Source organism: Enhydra lutris, unplaced genomic scaffold (genome assembly GCF_002288905.1).
Source record: "Enhydra lutris kenyoni isolate GAN:26980312 unplaced genomic scaffold, ASM228890v2 scaffoldscaffold7, whole genome shotgun sequence".
NCBI lineage: Eukaryota > Metazoa > Chordata > Mammalia > Carnivora > Mustelidae > Enhydra > Enhydra lutris.
In genome coordinates, this window is record NW_019154091.1 from 18,858,814 (window position 1) to 18,886,576 (window position 27,763).

The window sequence follows — 27,763 nt, forward strand, 5'->3', positions numbered from 1 at the left end:
TTTGCCTATGTGTTAGGATGCCTCATTCTGTTGTATCTTACAGAATTCCAACTCAAACTGTCTTAAGAAAGGAAAAAAAGGAATTCATTGACATACAAATAATTGGGGATTCTGCTTGAAGTAATATGAAATAGTAGAATTCAGGTGATGTCATCAGAATTACCAAATGTGAGTGTCTCTCTCCTTTTTTCTTCTGTGTTAGCTTTATTTTATATAAAAAATTATTTATTTTTTTTTTATGAAAACAGTTTTATTTTTTTACACTTAAAGGCTGATGAATAACCATTACTAATCCTATTAAAGAAAACCCAACATCTCAATCAGAAAGGATAACCATATTTACTCATTAAATAGCATTTAAGTTTTCTACAACACAACTTGAAAATACCCAGCGTGCATGTTTAATCTAGTACAATGGATTCAAGACCAAGTATACATGTTACAAGCATCAAGGCTGGATTACAAATTATCATAGTCATCATCGTCATCATCATCGTCATCATCATCATCTTCTCGTTTTCTTTTCATTGCATTTGATGATTCATTGGCAGTATTTTGTGATGACACCATGTTAGTGGTAATAAGAATGTTTTTGGACCCAATTAATGGTGGATTAATCAGAACATTCTGAACTGTGGATGTTGCAGGAATTGATGCTTTTACAGTTGGGGACTGTGAAGTGGGCATCTGTACTGTAAACCTTTGCCCTGTGAGGGACATTGGAGTCCCTACTTTAGTTGACACAGACATGGTCTGTGGGGTTGGTGTGCCAAGAGTGGGAGTACTTGGTCTGCTAGTAACTGAACCAACACTTAACCGTGGAACTGTTATTCTTCCCGCAGAGGTAGATGCCTTTTTTTGTAAAGACTTATTTTGTTCCCCATGGGGTACTGACTACTACAGGCTTACAGCCTTCCATTTCCACAGCATAAGAAAGAAAGCTTTTCTTTTCCAGGAGTTTCAGAAAATGTCCTTGGATTACTAAAATGTTATTAAATTCCTAAAGCTTAACCAATTAAAATACTCAGTGTTAGCCAAGCCCCAACAAATGGCATTGTTTATGCAAGTATATAATATTCATAGAACCAATATAAGAGCAACTTATCCATATTTGAGAGGGAAATAGTATATTACATGGAAGATAAGCAAACCTTTTGAAGTCACATGGTGTCTCTAAATTTAAGAATCCAATTTATGCAGTATAATCTGAGGAAATAATCAGAATAGAAATATTTTATTCATTAAAAAATAATCAAAACTTTATCATTAGATGAAAGGGCTTTAACGGTATAATCACTATTGTACAGAATCATACATATAAAAGGTTATGGACATCTAAAAACATCCAAAATATTTTTTAATTTCATAAGGAAAATGATCATCTAAAATAAAAATGTTAATATCCTCAAAAATAAAAACCCTTATAATTTCAAAAATTGAAAAACACATAAATAGTTGAAGATAGGAATACTTTAAATTGTGACATATGCTTCCAAAAGATACTATTCTAGTATTAAATGCCATTTTCCTAATTTTGCCAAATGTATGTATGTGTGTGTGTTTTCCTGTGTATCTATATAATCTTGTTACCTTTTTCAGTTCTTTAGTCTTATTTTATAAATATTCCTTTTTGTAAAGTTCTTCTTCTCTTTTCTTTCTTCTTCTCTTTTCCTATTCTTTCTGTTTTATTTTATACTATTGATTCCACCAAGTGATTTCATAGAAATTCTTTTGCATTTTAGAGTATATTCTATTCAAAGGATTTCTCCTTTTTGGTTTACTGAGTGCTTTTTCCAAAACCTTTCCTCATACACACAACACTATTTGATCAAGAGCTCTATTTTTTTTTTTTTTGTTTTTCTTTTCTCCTTACGTATCATCAGTCAAGAAAACAGTATTGCTTGTTACTCATCATCAGTCAAGAGTCAGTGTGACATTTTTCACACTTTTTCACAAGACATTTTTCTTGATCTCAATCTATCGTCATATATGTGGTAATCTTTTTTTAGATCTATACCTGGAATGTACATTGATGTTCCCAACCCATTTAATTCTTTATCTTTGAGAAGATTTCATCAGCTTTGTTTCTACTCAGGTCTCATTTTATTCCTGTCTTATTTTCTACTCTTATAGACAGATGTAGTGTACGACAAACTATTATTACTAGTGCACTCTGATAATAAAGTCTTCATGGGACAGCACTTATCTAAAGTTATGTTCACCTACTTGAATTTTGTAGCATATTCTGAACTACTCAACAGTCTACTATACAATTTCACAATTGTCATTCAAACCAAGAAGGCTTTTTTTTTTTAATTTGAATTCTCTGCCTGTATGCAGCTACCATTGTAATTGAGCTGACAATAAGATTACACATCTTTTCCAAACAGAAGTTGAGGGGTAGTAGGAAATAAGTTGTGTCCCTAGGTCAAAAATTTGTTCTGAACATCATGCATTATTTCCAGGTAATCTCTGTGCATTAACTTGTTTTTGCTGTGAAATAAACCCCCTCAATATCTCAGTGCTTAAAGTTAGGTTTTGCAGCATTGTGATCTGCTGGTCATCTGAGTAGGTCTGTTTCAGGTCTGTTCCAAGTATCTCCCTCTGTCCTTATGCCCAGGGCATGCCCTCCTCTTGGTGACTGGTAGTGCAAGAGGAGCAAATGGAAACAGTATACTTAAAATCTCTGCTTGGAAGTGGTGCACTGTCACATCTGTCCATGATCTATTGGCCAAAGCAAGTTACATGAAGTAAAAATAAATGGGATAGGAAAATTATACTTACTGCCCATCCCAGTTAATGCTATCTATTGTAAAGTCAAAAAGGAAACTCTATCAATTATTTCTATTATAGAAAGGGAGCGAAGATTTGATAATAAATTGGCAACATCTATTACAACCTATTTCATGAAGCAAAGCCAAGGTTCATTTTCTGTTGAAGCATAAAAAAATTTAATTGTTAATAAACTCAATCTGCTTTATAATTTATGTCCATTCCTTCCAGAGTCTCTCATTAAGTTATCTGTCAGTCTGGGCTTTTGTGTTAAAATTTTTGATCTTTTACTGTGTGCCCAGTGATATGTTAATGAGAAATTGAATGAAATTTTGTTGGAGCTTGTTAGACAATCATGAGGTTGAACTGATGAACTGAATAGGTTTTGTTTTGTTTTGTTTTTTTAAACTTGAGTTGAACTAGACCTCTGTTTAAGAAGGGTATTAAAAAAATTTTCAGGTTATGTGTGGAAACCCATAATGTTTAATCCTATTGATAGTATAAAGCCACTTTGTAAACTGAGATAATTCTAGATCCTCTCAGCTTCAGTAGTCTTATGTGCAAAAAAAGAAAATTTGATTTATTGAAGTCAAAACTTGTGTAATGACAAAATACTTTTATGTTTCCCAATCACTTATTTTAATCATGTATTAGTAAATGGACCAAATGAACAAAAAACATTTTCTTCTCTCTAGAATAAATCTTGGAAAATTTTCATAATTTATTAATAATGTTAGTTATTAAAATGCAATTCAGTATGCTTTAAAATTCTTTTTCTTCTTTCTTTTTTAATTATTTTATTTTTTATTAATATATAATGTATTATTAGCCCCAGAGGTACAGGTCTGTGAATTGCCAGGTTTACACACTTCACAGCACTCACCATAGCACATCCCCTCCCCAATGTCCATAACCCCACCACCCTCTCCCTACCCCGCTCCACCCGAGCAACCCTCAGTTTGTTTTGTGAGATTAAGAGTCTCCTATAGTTTGTCTCCCTCCCAATCCCATCTTGTTTCATTTATTCTTTTCCTACTCACCAAGCCCCCCATGTTGCCTCTCAACTTCCTCATATCAGGGAGATCATATGATAATTGTCTTTCTCTGATTGACTTATTTCACTAAGCATAATACCCTTTAGTTCCATCCAGGTCATCGCAAATGACAAGATTTCATTTCTTTTGATGGCTGCATAGTATTCCCCCATATATATATATATATATTTATATATATATATATATATATATATATATATATATATATATATAAAATCTCACATCTTCTTTATCCATTCATCTGTTGATGGACATCTAGGTTCTTTCCATAGTTTGGCTATCGTGGACATTGCTGCTATAAACATTCAGGGGCACATGCCCCTTCGGATCATTACACTTGTATCTTTAGGATAAATAACCAATAGTGCAATTGCTGGGTCCTAGGCTAGCTCTGTTTTCAGCTTTTTGAGGAACCTCCATGCTGTTTTCCTGAATGGTTGCACCAGCTTGAATTCCCACCAACAGTGTAGGCGGGTTCCCCTTTCTCCGCATCCTCGCCAGCACCTGTCATTTCCTGACTTGTTAATTATAGCCATTCTGACTGGTGTGAGGTGGCATCTCATTGTGGTTTTGATTTGTATTTCTCTGATGCCCAGTGATGTGGAGCACTTTTTCATGTGTCATCCATCTGGATGTCTTCTTTGCAGAAATGTCTGTTCATGTCCTCTGCCCATTTCTTGATTGGGTTATTTGTTCTTTGGGTGTTGAGTTTGATAAGTTCTTTATAGATTTAGGATACTAGCCCTTTATCTGATGTGTCATTTGCAAATATCTTCTCCCATTCTGTCAGTTGTCTTTTGGTTTTGTTAACTGTTTCCTTTGCTGTGCAAAAACTTTTGATCTTGATGAGGTCCCAATAGTTCATTTTTGTCATTGCTTCCCTTGCCTTTGGCAATGTTCCTAGGAAGAAGTTGCTGCGACTGAGGTTGAAGAGGCTGTTGCCTGTGTTCTCCTCAAGGATTTTGATACATTCCTTTCTCACATTAAGATTCTTCATCCATTTTGAGTTTATTTCATGTGTGGTGTAAGGAAATGGTCTAGTTTCATTTATCTCCATGTGGCTGTCCAATTTTCCCAATACAATTTGTTGAAGAGACTGCCTTTTTTCCATTAGACATTCTTTTCTCCTTTGTCAAAGATTAGTTGACCATAGAGTTGAGGATCTATTCTTGGGCTCTCTCTTCTGTTCCATTTATCTATGTGTTTGTTTTTGTGCCAGTACCATACTATCTTGATGATGACAGCTTTGTAATAGTGCTTGAAGTCTGGAATTGTGATGCCACTAACTTTGGCTTTCTTTTTCAATATTCCTCTGGCTATTCGAGGTCCTTTCTGGTTCCATATAAATTTTAGGATTATTTGTTCCATTTCTTTGAAAAAAATGGTTGAGATTTTCAGTATGCTTTAAAATTCTAATCTTCTGGGATGCCTGGGTGGCTCAGTTGGTTAAGCCACTGCCTTTGGCTCAGGTCATGATTCTGGGTTCCTGGGATCGAGTCCCACATCGGGCTCCTTGCTTGGTGGGGAGCCTGCTTCTCTCGCTGCCTCTGCCTGCCTCTCTGCCTGCTTGTGTGTTCTCTCTCTCTCTCTCTCTCTCTGGCAAATAAATAAAATATTTAAAAAATAAAAAAAATAAAATTCTAATCTTCTTTCTGATTTATCTCTTCTGACAGGAAGGGGTGAGAGAGGAGTTTCTGGGTTGTGGTCTATGTCTTGATAAAATGTGGCTTATATAGGTGAATGCATTTGACAAGAATAAAAGAAATATACATTTAAATTTGAAACATACTATATGTAAATTTTACTTAAACTATAAATAGTTACTAATTTTTAAGTTAGTAAATTCATTAAAAATAGGAGGAGTTAGGGTGAACATTGGTGAAGAATATTCCTCATCTTTGTCCACTGAGAAAGTATAAAAGTAATGAAATACCTATATGAGCCCAGATTTGGGTTTCTAAAGGTCATTCTCTATAAAAGGGAAAAAACTCTTGGGGGGAAAAAAGCTGAATATAGATACAGGAAAAGTGAGTCTTTCCTGGAACATCTTGTTATGCCATAAACAAAGAAAAATTTAAAAATGGTGGTAACATATAAAAAATATATACATGCCAGCTTGAAGGCACTCAAACTGGACAATTTAGGATATTTTGGATATGAAAAATAAACAGTAATGATAAGGAACTAAAATCCATTCAATAAAATAGGAATCCATGAAGCATAGGAGATAGGAAGGGCTATTTCTTGCAGTACAATGTCAACTAGTAATTATAGAAGATATGATAGAATTGTAAAATCATCAATACGATGCTAAAATGATGGAGAGCCAAGTGCGATAAGAAACATAATGTTTAAATAGCTTCAAAGATCTCCTCACAAGATATTAATTATAAAGGCAAATATACTGATTTCACAATAGATACACTTTGCAGATAACATTTAACCACATAACCAAATTAATACCAACAATGTTATAATAAACTAAACATGATGTGCCTCTTATAGGATATCCCTTCTATGATGTTTCTGCCAAAAATGTAATAGTTGAAACTAATCATGAGTAAACATTAGACAAATCAATACTGAAGGATATTCCACAAGATAGTTGATCTATACTATAATATATACATATTTACCCTATATATGCACATAGAGTATATATTTACATATACATACATAAAGATATAAAGGAAAGAAAAAAAAGTTTTATTGGCACAGTTGGTGAAAATTTTTGGAGTGTGGATTAAATAATGTACAATTGTTAAATATCCTCATTTTGATAATTATGCAATCAATATGTAATTTTTTAAAGGCATACAAACTGAAGGATTAAATGGTAAAAGAGCCATCTCTAATTTAGATACATATGCAAATAGGTACAATATATTCCCTTTTCCATTTTAGGCAAGACCCATGGTTTAAGAAGTTTGAAATAGTAAGCAAGAAGATGATCTATACATTTATACATTTATTTCTTCTTTTCTCTGCAGCCAGCTAAGAATGATTGGATTGAGAAAAGGGATCATATTTAATGGTTGAGTGTGGTAGAGCTTATTGTATAGCCTCCTAACAAATCAAGAAAAATACTTATGTCTACAATTGTTTGTTTCTATCTTTAAAACGTCTCTATTTTCAGCTGGGGCCTTATTCTTCTGTTAAGATGGAACTAGAAATATATAACTTATCATTCTGTGATAGTAGCTTATATTTCTAACATTCAAAATCTGGATAAAAGTTATTATATCCTTACACAGTGTAGGTAAAATAAAGAATCTTTACAAGCTTGAACTCACTATATACACTGACCCTAATCCAAACACCATTACACCCCCCCTATACATGAATGATCAAAATGTTATCCTTGGAACTAAAGGTTTTTTTCATGATCTAAGTTATATAAACATTAAATCACATGAAAATTATTTAAACTCTCTCTAAATATATACTTAGGCTTTGTTCTAAAAATATACAACCCTGGTCTAATATCTCTGAGCCAATTAACTTTGCTGCTAGAAATCTCTATTCAGATGGATATAGAGCCAAATTTGTGCTACTTCACAGACCAGTTATATTTCCCAGATACTCTCATTGTCCTTGGAGAGCCACTAGCAAAAAGTACTGCCAAGTAGGAAGAAAACTAAAGAATTCACTGAAGTGTGGTGTCAGAGAACTCTTGATAAACAGGTAAAACAAAGATTTATAAAGTAACCATGGAAAGAGAATATGTGGATGTAAAAAATAAAAGTGGCTCCTGAGGTAACACTACAAATATATTGCCATCAATTTTTCTGGCGAAGAGGCAGAAAATTGCCTGGTGACATTAAAATGAGTGTAAATTGAAAGCAGCAAACATGTAGGATATCAAAATGACCCCCAAATAAAACTTTACCTCAGTCACAATACTGGTATCTATATAGCTATGGATTAGCAGCACACTTGCCAACCGCATTTTCCTTTGGTAACCAGATAATGTGTGTTACACAGACATCAAATTCCACACAGAATTAGGATATGTGACTTCACAATCAAATGTTTAATGTTATGGAACAGAAAGGTTATGTTTGTCCTATGTACGAAAAATATAAAGTAGTGCTTCTCTGAATAAAATAGTATAAAATACACAGTGGCTGCTATGATGAAAGTATATGCAAGAGTAAACAAATGCTACTAACCAGGTGAAATATTCTACTTTGGGGAGTCTACCATTCAAAATCCAAGACCATAAACAAAACTTTCTGTGTCTTAGTAAATAAACTTATATGTAAAATAAAACAATTTTCAGAGTCATTTCTGTAATTTGTAACAACTGAAATTCTGATTCTAAATACTCAGAGAAAATATCTTTTAGAGCCCATACTCCAGAAAGAAAAATATTTTATTTTAAACTCTTTATATCATGATGAACCACAGCCATTTTTCCTTTAGCCTATTGCAATGAAGAAATGGATTTGTCCAAAACAAAGAATCATATGCAAAGTCCTCAAATAAGACAAGCACCTTGAAAGATGAAGCTTGCCATTCTTAACAACCCCACCTTTCCTCATTATTTCTAGAGCAGTAGCAGAGGAAAAGACTCAGCATAGCCTCTCTAATGAAATACCACACCTATGGAAGGGGGGGATATTTATTTTTTCCTTGCTCAGTCTTTTGAGAAGCTCTATAAGCAGTTATACACCAAGAACAAGGCAAAAAACTAGAAGTCAGTGGTTCCTGAATACCATTCTTGATTAAAAAGAACGTAGTTTCCTTGGAGAAAAGACTGATTTTAGAACTGAGGAAGGGAAGGTACTGTTATGCTAGGAAGAAAAATGCTCTCAGAATTACAGTATGTGTGACAAGGAAACAGGAATCATCATCTTGAGGGGCTTCACAATGCTCAATCTAGGACCATCAATGTAAATAATAAGAACAATGGATTTTAACTCATTCAAGAAACAATATTCCGTAAGTCTGTAGTGATTTACACATAAACATTGGTGTATTTTTTATTGAAGCTGAATGCCAAATTTAAAAAAGGAGAGAAAACAAATCTGATGTTAGAAAATCATCAGCAGATACTAAAACAGGAGGGTGAAAATTAAATCAATAGAATAATTGCATAAAATCAAAGTATATATCTCCCTACATATTACTTAAGAACAAAGGAGAAAAGTGGAATTTTATAATGGAGAACCATCCACAGGCAAATACCATCACCACCTTAACCACATAATAGAAGTTAGCATTATCACTAATTGGGATACATTGGTATCATGTTTTTCCTGATATAATGCCATTGGATTTCACTTCACCTTTCTTTTGTCATATCCCTGCCCCCTAAGTGCATAATCTAAGTCTAATCATGAAGAAGCATCAGAAAAATTCCAATTGAGGGACATTCTACAAAATAATTACTCTCCACTCTTCACATCACCAAATCTCCCCCCCCCGCAAAAAAAGGTTAAAGCCTGTGGAACTCTTTCAGAATAATGTCAACTAAATGAGACTGAATGCCTAAATGCAATGTGTGTTCTTAGATTAGATCCTGAACTTGAAAATATAACAGCTATGAAAAACATTACTGAGACCACTGATAAAGTCTGAATATGGATTTTGGATTAAGTAACAGGATTATATTACTAGCAATTTTTATTTTGGTAGTTGTCTTATGGTTTTTGAGAATATTTGTTCCTAAGAAATCAGAAATAAAATATTTAGGGTTAAAGAGGCCATGTTCTCTCCAACTTAGTGTCAAATGATTCAGAAAAATGAATATTCACATGGGGGGAAAAAGTAGAAAAGCAGAGGGCAAAATATAAACATTTGGTGAATTTGAGTAGGGTAAACAGAACCTGTACTATCCTTGCAACTTTTTCTAAGTTGTCACAAATGGTAAGATATCTTTCTTTTTTAAGGCTGAACAGTATTCCATTGCATACGTGTATATATACCACATCTTTATCCATTCATCCCTCAGTGGACACTTAGGTTGTTTCTATAGCTTGCTATTTAAATGTTGCAATGAACATGGGAAAAACTTTCTGAGTTAGTATTTTTGTTTCCTTTAGATGATTGAATAGAAGTGGAATTGCTAGATCATATGGTAGTTCTAAATTTTTGAGGAACCTCCATACTGTTTTCCAATGTGACTGGACAATTTACATTCCTGCCAACAGTGCACAAGCATTTTTTTCTCCTCACCATCTCCAACTCTTTTCATCTCTTGTCTTTTTGAATAGATATTTCTAATTGCTATCAAGTGATATCTCCTTGTGGTTTTGATATGCACTACCCTGATGGTTAGTGATGTTGCACATTTTTCCATGTATCTGTTGGTCATCGGCTTGTCTTTGGAAAAACTGTATTTATATCTTCTGACCATTTTTAAATCAGATTGTTGGCTTCTGTCTTGCTACTGATTGGTATGAGTTACTTATAAATTTTTTGTATTAACCTTTCTTCAGACCTATGGTTTGCAAATATGTTCTCCCATTTGGTAGGTTGCCTTTTCATTTTGTTGATGCTTTGATATCATCCCACTTGTTTATTTTTGCTTTTATTGTCATTGTTTTTGGAGTCACAGCCAGAAAATCATCACCAAGATCAATGCCAAGGAGCTTAACACCTATGTTTTCTTCTGGGTTTTATGGCTGCAGGTATTATCTTCAAATTTTGTGTCCATTTTGAATTAGTTTTTGTATACGGTGTAAGACAGTAGTATAATTTTATTCTTTTGTATGTGGCTGTCTAGTTTTCCCAACACCATTTATTGAAAAGACTGCCCTTTTCCCATTGCATATTCTTTGCTCCTTAGTCATAAATTAAGTGGCTGTATATATATGGGTTTATTTCTGGGCTTCTGTTTCTGTTCTATTGATCTATGTGTTTGTTTTTATGTCAATATCATACTGTGTTGATTACTATAATTTTGTAGTATATCTTGAAACTTGGGAATGTGATACTATGGTTATTCTTTCATAAGATTGCTTTGCTACTCAATCTTTTGTGGTTCCATACAAATTTTAGGATTGCTTGTTAAAGTTCTGTGAAAAATACCATTGGAATTTTGATAGGGTTTTCATTGAGTGGGTAGATTACTTTTAATATGGACATTTTAACAGTATGAATTCTTCCAATTCATGAGTATGGAATAACTTAACATTTATTTGTATCTTCTCCAATTTCTTTCATCAATGTCTTATAGTTTTCAGTTTCTTTGGCTTATCCTTATGGCTTTTAATATTGAGATACATTCCCTCTATATCTACCTTATTGAGAGTTATCATCATAAATGGATGCTAAATTTTGTCAAATGCTTTTTAGCATCTATTAAGATCATAATTTTCATTCGTTGTTAATGTGGTGTATCACATTGATTAGCAGATATCAAACCTGGAATAATCCCACTTTATCATGGTGTATGATCCTTTTGATGTATTGTTGAATTAAGTTTGGTAATATTTTGTTGAGGATTTTTGTGTCTATGTTCATTAGAGATATTTGCCTATAGCTTTCTTTTTTCATAATGTCTTTGTCTGGTTTTGATTGTTTTGTAGTATTACATATGCTCTATCCTAAAGAATGTTCTACATTTGCTTGAGAAAAATGTACATTCTGTTACCTCTGAATACAACATTCTATATATGACTGTTAAGTCTATCTGACCTGATATATCATTTAAGGCCAATATTTCCTTATTGATTTTCTATTTGAATATTCTATCCATTGATTAAATGAGGGTACTGAACCCCTCTTGCTATTATTACATTGTGGTGTATTTCTCTCTTCAGATCTGTTTGTATTTACTTTATATATTTAGGCACTCCTGTGTTGGGTGCATAAATTCACAAATATTATATTATTATATTCTCTTGAACCCTTATTATATAATGTTCTTCTATGTCTCTTATTACAGTCTTTGTCTTAAAGTCTATTTTGTCTGATATTAGTATGGTGACTCCAGCTCTCTTTTGGTTTTCATTTACATAGAAAATAATTTTCTATCCTTCAGTTTCATTCTGTGTGTATCTTTACATCTGAAATCAGCCTCTTTTAGGCAGGTTATAAATGGGTTGTGTTTTAAATCCATTCAGCTACTCTTTGCCTTTTGACTGGAGAACATAATACATTTAAAGTGATTACTGGTAGGTACAGACTTAATGCCATTTTCTTATTGTTTTCTGGCTCTTGTGTAGTTTCTTTGTTCCTTTCATCCCTGCTCTCTTCCTTTGTGATGATGATTTTCTGTAGTGGTATGCTTAGACTCCTTTGACTTTGGGGAGGGTATATGATATGGTGAGTGCTGTGAAGTGTGTAAGCCTGACGATTCACAAACCTGTACCCCTGGGGCAAATAATACATATGTGTTAATCCAAATAATTAAAAAAAACAACTTTTGTGTATCTACTATAAATTTTTGCTTTGTGTGCACCATGAGGCTTACATAAACAACTTAGAACAGCCTGTGTTTTGTTTCTAACAAGTTAAGATTGATTATATGCTAATGTTTACATTTTTGATGACATAATTTACATATTTTATCTTGTATATCCCTTAACTTTGTAGTTATTATTTTTACTTTTTGACTCATATTAGCTTTATAAGTGATTAATGTACCATGTTTACATTAGATTATTCTGAATTTCACCATATATTTTTTCTTTACCAGTGAGAGTTATATTTTCATATGTTTTCCTGTTACTAAGTGTTGTCCCTTTATTTCAGCTCAAAGAAGTCCCTTTAACATTTCTAACAATGCCAGTCTAGTGGTAAAGAACAATTTGAGCTTTTGTTTCCTAGACAACTATTTCTCTCTCCTTCAATTCTTTTTTTTTTTTTTTTTAAGATTTTATTTATTTGACAGAGATCATAAGTAGGCAGAGAGGCAGGCAGAGAGAGAGAGGAAGGGAAGCAGGCTCCCCGCTGAGCGGAGAGCCCGATGCGGGGCTCAATCCCAGGACCCTGAGACCATGACCGGAGCTGAAAGCAGAGGCTTCAACCCACTGAGCCACCCAGGCGCCCCCTCCTTCAATTCTGATGGAGAGTTTTGCTGATTAGAATATTTTGTTGGGCAGAAGTTTTGTTTTTCAGCCATTTCGATACATTTTGTCGCTCTTTTGGCTTGCAGACTTTCTGCTGAATGATCTGATAGTCTTATGGAGGTTCCCTTCTTTATAAAAGTTACAAGACAAAAAACTTATTAAGCTTCTTTGTTTTTAAGTATAATGGGTGTCTTTGGGTTCATTTCAGCCATTTTTTTCCAGCCATTATTTCTACAAGTAAATTTTCTCCCTGATTTCTTTTTTCTCCACCTTTGACCCCTATAATGTAAATGGGAGTTTGCTTGATGTTGTCTAATAAATTCCTTATGCTATCTTCACTTCTTCATTCCTTTTTCTTTTTGCTGCTCTTAATTGGGTGAATTCCACTGCACTGTCTTTGAATTCACTGATTTTTTTCTTCTTCATTCAGTCTGCTGTTGAACTGTACTGTATTTTTAGTTCAGTTGTATTCTTCAACTCTGTGACTATTTCATACTTTAAAATCTTCTCTTTAAGTTTTCACTTATTCTTCCATTATTTTCCTGAGACCACTGTTTTGAACACTTATCTTCATTAAGTTCTTTCTCTGAGGTTTTATCATCCTTTTTCATCTGAAACATATTCCTCTGTTTCTTCACCTTTTTTTTTTTTTTGGACTGTGTTAATTTCTATGCATTAGAAAAAAAAAAAAGCCACATCTCCCAATCTTGAAAGAATGGCCTCATGTAGGAGATGAACCTTATTGCTCTTGGTTGTCTCTCAAAGCTTTGTGATTGTCAACCAGCCTACTATATTTTTATTGCCTTTCTGTAGTTGAAAGTGTCCCAAGGGGGAGGATCTCAGTCGGCACCTAGATTATCTTTCTGTATTTTCAAACCACTTATCATAAATAGATATTTCATTTTTTCAAACATACTCATTCTTTTAAAAATAGTCTCCCAGTGCACCAAATAATCATCTTTTGCTACAATTCTAAAGATGTTCACATGTATTGTCTGCCAAGTTAATCTCAGAATGCAAATATTTGCTTATGTAGAATTAACTTATTGACTAAAATTAGGTCTCTTACAAATGACTGCATAGCACTTAGCCTCTTTAAATAATATAATTTTGTTTATAGCTCACAATTAGAATGAAAAAGAATATGAGTTAGGTCATACTAGTTGGCATTAAACAGATCTAATGTTGTATAATAAGAAGACAGACATTAAACTAACATGAAATAGCAAGATTTTAAAAAACTTTTTGTATTTTTAAAATTTTAATTCCAGTACAGTCAACATACAGTGTCATTAATTTCAGGTGTAAAATACAATGATTCAACAATTCCATACATCACCCAGTGTGTCTCATGATAAGTGCACTCCTGAATCCCCATTGGCTATTTCATCATCCTCCCACCTACCTCCCCACTGGCAACCACCAGTTTGTTCTCAATAGTTAAAAGTCAAAACAGCAAGCTTTTTTTTTTTTTTTTTAACTTGAAATGAGAAGGTTACATTCCAGTAGATAATTTATAAAATACCTCACTGCCCAGTTAGCAATCTTTCTGCTCAAGATATATGCATTATATTCAATGGATTATTCTTAAGGATCTTTATTATCAGACTACTTAATCTATCTACTGGTTTAGTTACTATCTTTAGTGTTAAAAAATTAGTGTGAGCTACTGAATTTCATTTCTAATATGAAATTGTCAAGTCAGCAGGAGTAAATTTATGTCAGCTAGGATGTGTCTTTAAGCTTCCTCGTATAACAGGAATAAAGACCTCAAGAGTTAGAATTATCTTCTCTTTTACATACCTTAAATAGCTGTTAGAATGGAATTCCCTCTGACTCACTGACATGTTGCTTACAGAAATCAGGGTTAATATCTTTAGCTGCTCTAAGACTAAATTACCCATGTGTGTCTCTTGTTTCAGACACCTCACATAGAAAGATATGCTATCAGCAATAAGTTAGTTAATTCACTTACAAAACACTCAAAGAAAAACTGTAGTTTCTGTACTTTAAGAAATACTACTTTTTGGATCAGACCTACCACTCAATAATACTGATAATAGGTAATATTTGAATGCCTAATATGTCAGACATTATTGTGTCTCACTATTTATCACCTATTTAATTCTTACACATTAAAAAAAATGAAAAAGAAATCAAGGCACAAGGAAATCCTAGCACCTTGCTCAAGGTCACAGAGATTGAAACCTGGGCACATTCACTTCAGATGTAGGACTAAAAATGGGATACCTATTAGAAAATATATAAAGATAGAAGTTAGGCATACAATATAATATGATGATCCCTTTCTTTTTTTTGTTAGTTTTATCAACTTTGTAAAAGGGACTAGAATTAATAGGTATAAAAAGTCAGTTGGGCCCACATTATGATAAACAATTATGGGTTTTGGAAGATAAGAGGGACCTTGGATGGCTTTCTAGCAGAGGAGTAGCAAAACCAAAGTGGTGCCTTATGGAGAAAGAAGATTAATGGTTCATGTTAATTTTACATCGCTGTTAAACTATAATCTTGGCACTATTTTAGAAATGGGAGCACTAAGCTTGCCTTTGAGAACTGACATTACTCCATGGTTTCACTCCAGATTTCTAGTGAGTAAATGGATCACTTACTGGCATCTGTTAGGTGTTTTTTTTTTTTTTTTTATTTGACAGACAGAGATCACAAGTAGGCAGAGAGGCAGGCAGAGAGAGGAGGAAGCAGGCTCCCTGCTGAGCAGAGAGCCTGATGCGGGGCTCCATCCCAGGATCCTAGGATCATGACCTGAGCCGAAGGCAGAGGCTTTAACCCACTGAGCCACCCAGGCGCCCTCTGTTAGGTGTTTTATGGGCAATCTGGGACTGTATAATTATTTGGATGGATTTCTTGGTAACAAAGAATGTAAATCCAAACTAAAATTAATATTTTATTTTAATTTTAAGACAATATTTTAATATTTAATTAAAAATATCTTAGAACTCTCATCATTTTCCATTTCTATTGTCACCAACCTAATTCAGGTTCCCTATAACCTCATGCACCAGAACAGTATGCATCAGCCTTCCAAATGGCCTCTAAACTTTAATATACTAAATTCTACGTTATGTGATTTACCTCAGTGACTCTTAATAAAGAATCAACGTAATTTCAGACTTCTTAATCTGGTGTTTAAGACTTTCCAAAATACACACCTGAAACTAATATAACACCATATATTAACTAAATGGAATTAAAATAAAAACTTAAAAAAAAAACAAAACTTTCCCATTGCTGGGTTATTTAGCAAGTGATTATTGTGCTTCCTTTCTCTGTGGAGACAGAGCCTGGCATGGAGAAGAGGGATTAAAAATTGGGAGAAGACATGGATTTAATTCTGTCACTTAACTTATGAAACCAGTTTGCCATTTTGTTAAAAGAGGCTTTTCCTCTCGAAAGCTATTAGAAGGATTAAAATAAATTAAAATGTAGTGAAACAAATGCAGTATTCCAATAAACAGTACTGTATTCCCAGTCCTACACTAGGCACTGTGGCTGCAAGGACAAATATTCTAGAGACAAGGATTTAAAAAAAAATACATGTGGGTCAATGTTGTATTTGAGGGGGTATAGTAAGTATGGCAATTTCCCTCCTTTTAAACTTAAAACCAATTCAGATATAGAAAGAGGACAGAATTTCCATTTTGTTTCTAACTGTGAGAGAAGATAGCTTAAAGGGCTATCCAAAGGACTTTTCTATAACATCCTCTGCATCTAAAGAAATAAACATCAGGATGTCTATCTCAGCTGAGGCATATTTTGGTTCTAAAAAGTATATACACTTGTCCAAGAAAACTGCCTTCCATTATTCTACAATGGATTGTCCAATCTTAGTATCATATATAACCTGGGTCTTTAGGCAGATTTATTTCACTGTGTTGTGTTTAAATTCCTCACAGAATCTAGTAAAAACAGAAATAGTGGTAGATATTTCACTACTGGCTTAAGTAGTGACCTAATTAACTTTGCTCTGTCCTGGTCTTTTTTTCCTCCAGGAGAGTTAATTCTCAGATATCACTTGCCTCTTTCCCATTTACTTTCAGAGAACCATCTTTAAGTACCTAAGTTTAAGTTCCATTTTTTTAATCTTTATCCTTCAATATGGACATTAATTAAAAAAATTTATCCTTGATGGTCTTCTCCAACATCTATTGAGATTTTCCTGACATGCATAAGAAAATTTGGACAATATCAAGTACATCCATTGTATATCTCTTTCAGAGGTACATGCAATTGCCCCAAAGTGTGATTTTGTACTGCCATACAAATTTTATTTTCTAAATCTAAATCTTTTCCTCATTTATAAAAATCTAACATTTTTATAAAGTTCCTTTATAAAAGTCTCCAGCTACCATGGAGGAAATTATGTTTGATATTTGCTTTACATCCTCTATAATTATGTGGTAACTATATGATCTTTTTCCCAGAGAGGGACCCTTCTAAAAGTAAAACATGGCTATAGTTACAGTCATATGGAAACAACATAAATAAAGCAAGATAGTCCAGGCAAACTGGGATTTATGATTACCCTACCTAAAATTGACCATAAGTCTCTACTGTTCAATCTAGTTTTTGTATAGACAGATTGAGTCAATATATAGTAGAGAAGCAAGGCATAGCAGTCTTTTTCTTAATATATACTTTAATTATTAATTCTTAAGGTGTACTATACTGATTTTGGTTTATTAGAGGACCTCCTAGAAGTTCCACCCATACGGGTGTTTACCAACTACCTAAATATGGGACCCAGACTCAGCATTTTTTCAGATGGTATTCACCTGAAATCTCTCCTAACTGCCCGGAGATTTAATAATTGTGGATCTACAAGAGAATGGATATGATATAATTCAACTTCTGTCAGTTTGTCTATTGCTCAAAACTATGATAATTCTTAATTCAGACTCGTAACACTCATTAGGCTAAGATGATCTCACAAATGTACTTATTCCACAATCAAATTTAAAGTGATTGCTTTGAAGTGGATAGTCCCAGAATTCACTACCTCTCAGATTTTTCAATCTTAAAAGGAAGGATGCCTTAAACAGTGGAAAACAAAACCCCAGTATCAATAATGAAGTCCCATCTGTCCTATTTGTTCCCCATCCTCTGACCAAGCAAAGTTCCAGAACCATAGGACTATGCTCTCTCTCTCTCTCTCTTTTTTTTTTAAGATTTATTTTAGGAAGAGAGGGGGAGGGAGAGTGTGGGGGAGGGGCAGAAGAAGGAGAGAGAAACTCAAGCAGACTCCCCACTGAGTATGGAACCCAATATGGGTCCCAGTCTCAGGACCCTGAGATCATGAACTCAGCCAAAATCAACAGTCAGGCACTCAATCTACCAAGCCATCCAGCTGCTCCATACTCTGCTCTCTCTTGAATCAGGTTTATCTGTTATATAATTAGTCTTAATTTCTGATTTCTCCTGAGAGTGGAGTAATTTGCATTTATAACAGATAATTCCGTTGGCAATGTTCATAGCTTTGTACTATGAATAACCCCAGTGATTTCCTCCACCTAAATGGTGTTCTAACCCATCCAATCATTCATGACTACCTTCAGTTTCTCAAGGCCCCTGTTTTCCATCAAATTTATTCTACATTTTTTCTGCCCTTGGAAAGAGTGTTTACTTTTGGGGTTTCTATTATTCATATTCTTGCTCCCTATCTAGAAACTTAAACATGCTAGTATTAGCATTCCAGGGTACATCTCCAAATGTAACTATATAGAACTGGCAAAAGTAAAGGATTTAAAACATAAGAGTTATGCATTAGCTGAGAGTATTCATTTTGAGCAAAGTTAGAAGATTGATAACTCAGATTTGGTTTAAGTTATCTTGGTTAACTACTGAACCGTTAGCAAGCAAAACACATAATATATAAAATGTGAACACAGCTCCCCAGTGTTTCCCTTGTCTTTAGAGATGTGTGCTTAAAATTCGGAGATAAGCACCATCTGCTCTGAGTAAACACATCAGAAATACAAAGAACAACAAAGGCCACTACCATTTATATCATTAAACTGGGTTATAGGCCACTTCAGTGCTTAAGGGTTCTTTTATCATGTTAAAATTTTTGTTTTATTTCTTACGCATTTGTCACACAGCGGTCTGGCCATGAACTACCACTTATTGTTCAAAAAGATCTTACTTCTCCTGAGTAGAGTTATTCCATCTAGAGGAAATTCCCTTGTTCCAATATCCAGCCTGTGATTTGTTTCTACTAATTGTGGCCTTCCCTATTTCCCTTTAGTTTTATATCATACCCCTTTAACTTCTCTTAGATTCCTAATCCATATATTTCTTAAGTACCTTCCCCAGGACACAAGCAACATCTGCATTTTAATAACGGAATCAACTTGAAATTTACTCAATAATTATTTCAGTATTTAAGCTGTCCAAATTACATGCAATTTTATTCTATAGTTGTCCCAATCTTTAAACAGTGGTTTCCCAATTGGCTTTTTTGTTAATCTTCTATGTGCAACTGGAAGGATAAATGATACGTTTTTTTATCTTGGTTCTCTAGGTTATTAATTCCAGGCTTCCCATGAGATCTCCTTTTTCTGATTGTGTTGGATCTCTTCGAGTTACCATTAACTTTTCTAGCCTAGTAATCATTAAAACATATGTCTTTCTAGTGTTCTTTTAAAAAGAAATTATATCTGGGTATGTGTTTTTAAAACATGTAACTTTTGTTATTTTTTTAAATAGAATTCATTGGCATTAATATGAAGTTTCCTATGAAGTTCATCTATTTTTCCTTTATTCTTCAATTCTTCTAAAATGTATTCTTTATTGTTTTCAAAACAAGATTTTTTTTTTAGCTACCCTTATAACCATTCTCTTTCATTAAAAGGAATGGTCTTAAACTAGGAAAGTGACTGCAAATATAGCAGGGTTTTATGATTGTCACAGTGACTGAAGGAATATTTGCTGGTTTGTTGTAGAATGTCAAATAGTGTCATAAATAGAATCATCCTCTACCTTGAAACACTGTCCTGGCTAAAGTACCAGTATCAAGAACCCATCCATGGACAAAAAAACGAAAAATAATCAACTTTATCTTTTTGAGATATAATTGACATATTAATTATATTAATTTTGGGTATACAACATAATGATTTGATATTGTTTATATTGCAAATGATTACAGTAAGTCCAGTTAACAACCATCACTAATGTAGGTTTTTTTCTTGTGATGAGAACTTTTAGGATCTATTCTCCTAGCAACTTTCAAAGAGGCAAAAGTTAATATTAACTACACAGCATACTATATGTTACATCCCCATGACATTTATTTTATAATTGGAAGTTTATACCCTTTGACTTCTACATCCTCCAATCCTATAATTCTGTTTTCTGTACAACTTTTTGTTTTTGTTGTTAGATTCTGCATATGAGTGAAGATCTTTCTTTTGAATTATTTCACTTAGTCTATTGCCCTCAAGGTCCATCCTTGTGGTCACAATTAGCAAGATTTCCTTCTTTTTCATAGCTAAATATAGTCCATTTTGTGTATGGGTGTGTGTATATGTATGTATATGTACATATATGTGTGTATATGTATATAGCATGTTTTCCTTAGCCATTCATCCATCACTGGATATTTAGATGGCTTCCATATCTTGGTAGTTGTAAATAATACTGCAATGAACATAGATATGCATATATATTTTTGAGTTAGTATTTATGTGAAGACAATGAAAACACTAAGAAGTGGAATTGCTGGATCATCTGGTTATTCTATTTTTTACTTTTCTGTAGAACCTCATACTCTTTCCATTGTGGCTGTAACAATTTACATCCCCACCAGCAGTGTATAAGTGTTTCTTTTTCTCCACATCCTTGCCAATACTTGTTATTTCCTGTCTTTTTGATACTCACCATTCAGACTGGTGATATCTCACTGAGGTTTTGGTTTACATTTCCCTAATGATTGGTGATATTGAAGATATTTTCATGTACTTGTTAGATATCTTTGTCTTCTTTGGGAAAATGTTCAGACACTTTGTCTATTTTTTTAAAACCAGACTGTTAGACTTTTGCTATTGAATTGTATGAGTTCTGAGTTTGCTTTTCATATTAATATTTTAGATATATCATTTGCCAACATTTTCTCCCATTCCATAGGTGGGGATGGATGTTTTCCTTTGCTCTGCAGAAGCTTTTTAAATTGATGTAGTCTCATTTGTTTATTTTCCCTTTTGCTATCTTTGGTTCTAAAATGTCAAGTCCAAAAATTCATGACTAAGACCCACGTAAAAAGTCTTACTGCCTGTATTTTCTTTTAGTTTTGTGGATTCAAGTATTGTCTGAAGTCTTTATCTATTTGAATTGGTTTTTGTGTACAGTGTAAGATTATTGTTTAATTTCATTCTTTTGCATGTGGCTGTTTGATTACAAGTACAACATCTAGGATCAGATGTCTTCACTGGGGAATTCTTCTAAACATCCAGAGAAAAATACCAATCCTTCTCACACTCCTCAAAAAGTGGAGGAGGAGGGAACACTTCTAAGCTCATTTTGTGAGGCAAGCATTAGCCTGATACCAAAAGTTGGCAGAATTTGTAGCATCAGTAATCTGTCCCCCAATCTTGACAATAATCCACTATCAAGAATATGTTTTATATAACAATTTTGGAAATCTGTCAAAAGCTTGCAAATTCTCAATGGAGACATGGTAAATTTTTTATAGCTATAGATATAATTAAAAAGAAGCTTGCAAAAAGTCTAAAAAGATTACAGCAGAAATAAAAGAGAATAGAAAAATGGAAAAAAATCACTGAAACCAAAAGTTGCTTCTTAAAAATGATCAACAAAATTGACAACCCTATAGATAGATGTAATAAAGACTTAAATTATTAAAATCATAATACAGGATGTCCGTTATCGCCACTGCTATTCCACATAGTACTAGAAGTCATAGCCTTAGCAATCAGACAACAAAAAGAAATTAAAGGCATCCAATCGGCAAAGAAGTCATCAAACTCTCACTCTCTGTAGATGATATGATAATTTATGTGGAAAACCCAAAAGACTCCACTCCAAATCTGCTAGAACTTGTACAGGAATTCAGTAAAGTGTCAGGATATAAAATCAATGTGCAGAAATCCGTTGCGTCTCTATACACCGACAACAAGACAGGAGAAAGAGAAGGAGTCAATCTCATTTACATATGCACCCAAAACCATAAGATACCTAGGAATAAACCTTACCAAAGAGGCAAAGAACCTGTACTCAGAAAACTATAAAGGAGTCATGAAAGAAACTGAGGAAGACACAAAGAAATGGAAAAATGTTCCATGCTCATGGATTGGAAGAACAAATATTGTGAAAATGTCTATGCTACCTAAAGCAATCTACATGTTTAATGCAATCCCTATCAAAATACCATCAATTTTTTCAAAGAAATGGAATAAATAATCCTAAAATGAATATGGAACCAGAAAAGACCTCGAACAGCCAGAGGAATGTTGAAAAAGAAAGGCAAAGTTGGTGGCATCACAATTCTAGACTTCAAGTTCTATTACAAAGCTGTCATCATCAAGACCGTATGGTACTGGCACTAAAACAGACACATAGATCAATGGAACAGAATAGAGCCCAGAAATAGACCATCAACTCTATGGTCAACTAATCTTTGACAAACCAGGAAAGAATGTCAGGTGGGAAAAAGACAGTCTCTTCAATAAATGGTGTTGGGAAAATTGGACAGCCACGTGAAGAAAAATGAAACTGGACCATTTCCTTATACCACACACAAAAATAGATGCAAAATGGATGAAAGACCTCAATGTGAGAAAGGAATCCATTAAAATCACAATACATAAATAAAAGGGAATATGAGATTATTATGAATATTATATGCCAACAAAACACAGATTCTGTTAAGATGAAATCATAAATATAATATCTGAATAGACATATAATTAGTAAGGATATTGAATCAGTAATCAAAAATCTCCCAACAAAGAAAAACCCTGGACTTGATGGCTTCACTTGTGAATTCTACCAAATATTTAAAAAACTAATTCCAATCCTTCCCAAACTTTTCCAACAAGCAAAAGAGAACACTTTCTAACTCATTCTATGAGACCAAAATTAACCTGATGTGAAAGCCAGGCAAAGATACAGGAAAAAAACACACTACAAACCAATATCTTTTATAATCATAGATGCAAAAATATTCAACAAAAATACTAACAAGCAGAGTTCTGCAGCATATTAAAAGGATTAAACACCATGATAGAATGGGATTTATTCCTAGAATATATTTCAACATATGGAAATTGACCATATAATATGCCATACCAACAGAATAAAGGGAAAAAATTATCCCGATTGCAGTAGAAAAAGTGAAAATCCAACAACTTTCATGACAAAAATACCTAATAAACTAGGAATAGAAGGAAACTGTCTCAATATAATAAAAATCATATATAAAACTCATGTTGAACACATACTTAGAGGAAACACTTTACTTTTTTTTTTTTTATTTATTTAATTGGCAGCAAGGCAGGCAGAGAGAGAGGAAGGGAAGCAGGCTCCCTGCTGAGCAGAGAGCCTGATGCAGGGCCCCATCCCAGGACCCCGGGATCATGACCTGAGCTGAATGCAGAGGCTTCAACCCACTGAGTCACCCAGGTGCCCCGGAAACACTTTCCTTTTAAGTTCAGGAATGAAGCGAAAATGCCCACTTTCACCACTTAAATTCAATATAGTACTGGAAGTTCTAGATAGGGCAATTAGACAAGAAAAAAAAAAGACATTCAAACTGGAAAGGAAGAGGTAAATTTATCTCCACAGTTTATATGATCTTATATATGTAGAAAGTCCTAAAAAGCTAAACAAAAAAAAGTCAGAATAAATTAATTTTGAAAACTAGCAGGATACAAAGTCAAAATGCAAAAATCAGTTACATTTCTAGATAAGAACGATGAACAATCTGAAAAGGAAATTCTGAAAACAGTGTCATCAAAAAGAATAAAATATTTAGGAATAAACTTAAGTCAAAGACTTAGACAATGATATTTAAAAAACATTGCTGAAAGAAAAAAAAATAGAAATCAAAATATACCCCGTGTTATTGGATTATCAGCAATATTTTTAACCAAAATCCCAATGACCTTTTTTGCAGATGTAGAAAAATACATCTTCAAATTTGTAAGAAATCTTAAGAGAATCCAAATTGCCAAAATACTTTTGATGAAGAACAGAATGTGAATAGTCAGACTTCCTGATTTCAAACCCTACTACAATTCTACAGTAATCAAAACACTTTGGTATTGGCATAAAGACAGGTATATAGGGCTCTGGAATAGAAGAGAGGCCAGAAATGAACCCTCATATATATGGTTGAATAATTTTTTACAAGGGTACCCAAACCACTCAGTCTTTTCAACAAATGGTGCTAGGAAAAACTGGATATTGAGGCAAAGCATAAAGTTGGACCCTTACCTAATACAGAAACATTAACTCAAAATCGTTTGAGAACATACATTTAAGACTAAAAACTATTCAACTTTTAGAAGAAAACAAGGACAACAGCTTTACAACATTGGATTTGGCGATTAATTCTTGAATATAACACAAATTGGACTTCATGAAAAAATTTTAAATGTGCATATGTAGGATGTGTAGAGATCTACTCAACAACAAAACCACTTGAAAAATAGGCAAAGGACTTAAACAGACATATCTCTAAAGCAGATATACAAATTGACAAATGAGCCTATAAGATGCTTAACATCACTAATCATTAGAGAAATGCAAATCTAAAGCACATTTTTAAAAATTTTTATCTGTATGAGATGATAGATGTTAACTAAGCCCATTGTAATTGTTTCACAACATTATAAATCAAACCATTATGCTGTATGCCTTCAACTTACACATTAATGTATATCAATTATTTCTCAATACAATGAAGAAAACATTTTAAAACAATGTACAATGAATTACCACCTTACACCTACAATCACATCACAAAAAACAGTAAGTGTTGAAAAGTTGGAACCACTGTTGATGGAAATGAAAAATAGTACAGCTACTATGGAAAACACTATGGTAGCTCCTCAAAAAAATTAGTAATAGAATTATCATATACTCTATTAATCCCACTTCTGGGTCAAAAGAATTGAAAGTAGTGTCTTAAAGAATTATATAGAAGCAACCCAAGTTTCCATTGACAGATGAATGGATAAGCAAAATTTGGTGTATACTTACAATAGAATATTATGTAGCCTTAAAAGGAAATTTTGCAATATGCTATAATATGAATGAAACTTGAGGATGCTATGCTAAGTGAAATAATTCAATCACAAAAAGACCAACACTCCATTATTCCACTTATAAGAGGTATTTAAAGACAAAGCACGATGGTACTTGTCAGAGTCTGGAGGGAGAGGATAATGGAGAGTTATTGCTTAATGGGTATAGTGTTTCTGTTTTACAAGATGGATGGTGGTAATCTTTGCACAATGAAAATATATTTAACACCTCCAAACTATGCATTTTTTAAATGGTTAAGATGGTAGGGGCACCTGGGTGGCTCAGTGGGTTAAAGCCTCTGCCTTTGGCTCAGGTCATGATCCCAGAGTCCTGGGATCAAGCCCCGAATTGGGCTCTCTGCTCAGCAGGGAGTCTGCTTCCTCTCTCTCTGCCTGCTTCTCTGCCTACTTGTGATCTCTTTCTGTCAAATAAATAAATAAAATCTTAAAAAAAATGGTTAAGATGGTAAATTTTATGTTCGGTGCATTTTACCACAAAACAACAACAAAAAAGCATGTCCGTGTGCCAGAGGGTGGCATACCCGAATTCTACAGGGACAGAAGCTCTTGTGTTCAGCATCTATCCTATGTATTTCTTTATCTGGCTGTATATTCATTCGTGAAAACCACCCTTTTGTAACAAACTCTCAATCTAGTAAGTAGAAAAAAATCATAAGCGCAAAACAATATATCCAAACATACCCATTTTTGTAAATTTACTGTCTGTAGTTCTAAACAAAGCATTTATCTCCAGGGGTTATTTGGTCTCCAAATTTTATCACTTGTATTTCACAAATGTTATAGTGAATGCATCAAATGTTAGAGATAACAAATACCCCTTTTCAGAACAAACTGAAAGAGAAATATTATAAAAATCAATGCATTTTCTTTATGATAAATTTGTTAAAGAACACAAATAACATGAGCCTGCTATGGGTTAACTGGCTCTTTGTGCAACTGTCATCAATCTTAAAATAGCCACAGGAAATTTTGGCTCTGTTGAGCAGACACATATCCAAGAGAGACTCAGAAGTGATGAGTAAAATAGAGGACTAAGAGAAAATCCTGCTCCAGAAGGCTACTAAAGATTGATAAGTGAGTGAAATGCAAAACCATGTAATGGGAAAAGAATAAGGAGGTAAAATAAAAATAATTACAAAGTTGTGATTCTTGGGCAGTAAGCAGCTGGGGGAAAGGAAAAACAATGGAACTGGAAAGGATGTGAGAAACACTGTTAAGAAGCAAATTATAGCTTGAAGTGGGATTTGAATAAGATGAGAATGAGGAATAAGTTATGCCTTAGTTGCCTTTATGTATCTTTGCACCTAGCATTCTGTTTTGATCATCCTGGATTATGCAATGAATACTTGTTCAATCTCTCTTCAAACAGCTCCACCTCTAATTTACCTATTTTGGTTAATAATTATTTATTCCAAAACAATCATTAACCCAAACGGTAAAATTGGATGTGGGGCTATTTAAAAGGGAGATTCAACAAGTACTGTTCACATACCCAGGATGCCCATAACAGAATGCTAAGTGTGAGGACACATTAAAAATGATTAAGGCAGAATTTTTCTTTTCATGGAGATCATATCAAATCAAAAGTATATGTTTATCATATAAAAAAATCTTTAAGGTGGAATAAAAACAATTGACATAACCAGAGACTAATTCAAAGAATGTGCTGAACACAATTTATAAATGTTTTATAGCTTAAGGATATATAAATGAATTAGATACAGGGGTTATTATCAACAGGATTTCAATTCACTCAGAAAAGAGAGAACAAATATTTAGGCTGATGACCACCTCATGTGTAGCAATAGCCTTTTCCTTTACAAAGTACATACTCTGTCTCTGTTATATCATAATAGAAAATACCGGAAGTTTGTTCCCATTTAATGGACAAAGGAAGAGGCATAGAAGTTAAGTAACTATCCAAGATAGGAAGTAATGGAATGAAGATTTGGAGCCAGATCTCTCTGATCTCAACCTATGTTCTCTGCTATGTCACATCCCTCTTTACTCAGAATGTGAATCTATACATTGACAAGAAGAGATGTCATTCAGTTGACTATATCAGGAAGGAATCATGAATTAAGAAAGTGTGAATCACCACAGCCATATTTATACTTTTTGCTGTTCTATTAAAAATATTTAAACAAATTATATACTAAATGTTAAAAAAAAAATCTGGGAGATTGCCTATTTGTGGTTTCTTAAACTTTTCCATCAAAAAATTGAGATATCAAAGGAGAGTAAAAAGGTAAACCCAGGACCTAAAGTACTAAACTTTTTCAAATTGATGTTTGATCTTAAAAATGCATGTAGACTTCCATTTTATTTCATGTCTATATTCTATTAGCATACAATTTTATTTTCAACAAGTAAGCAGATACCTCCGGCAAGATATATTGTGCTTCACCTTAGGTGTCTCAGGCCTTGCATGTTCCTTCCTAATGTAAGTTACATTCTCCATAGTTTGAGGAAAACCCAGTTGGGGTAGCAGTCAGGATCCTTGCAAAGTTAAAGCTTTTGGAATTTGATTACAATTCAAATGTGCTTAGCAGATAGGATACAAGAGTCCGTTGTCATCTGAGTTTGACCTATATTG

At 33.6% G+C, this 27,763-nt stretch overlaps 1 protein-coding gene across 1 annotated transcript in view; it reads right to left on the reverse strand.

Annotated features, from left to right (window-relative positions):
- Positions 1-316: 316 nt before the first annotated feature.
- The window catches only part of LOC111142333 (transcription initiation factor TFIID subunit 11-like), a 40,275-nt gene continuing 12,828 nt past the window's right edge, over positions 317-27,763 (reverse strand). Inside the window, exon 4 of the mRNA XM_022495368.1 lies at positions 317-867. Within this exon, the coding sequence (XP_022351076.1) occupies positions 460-867 (408 nt within the window). The 3' untranslated portion in view covers positions 317-459. The remainder of the gene's footprint in view (positions 868-27,763) is intronic.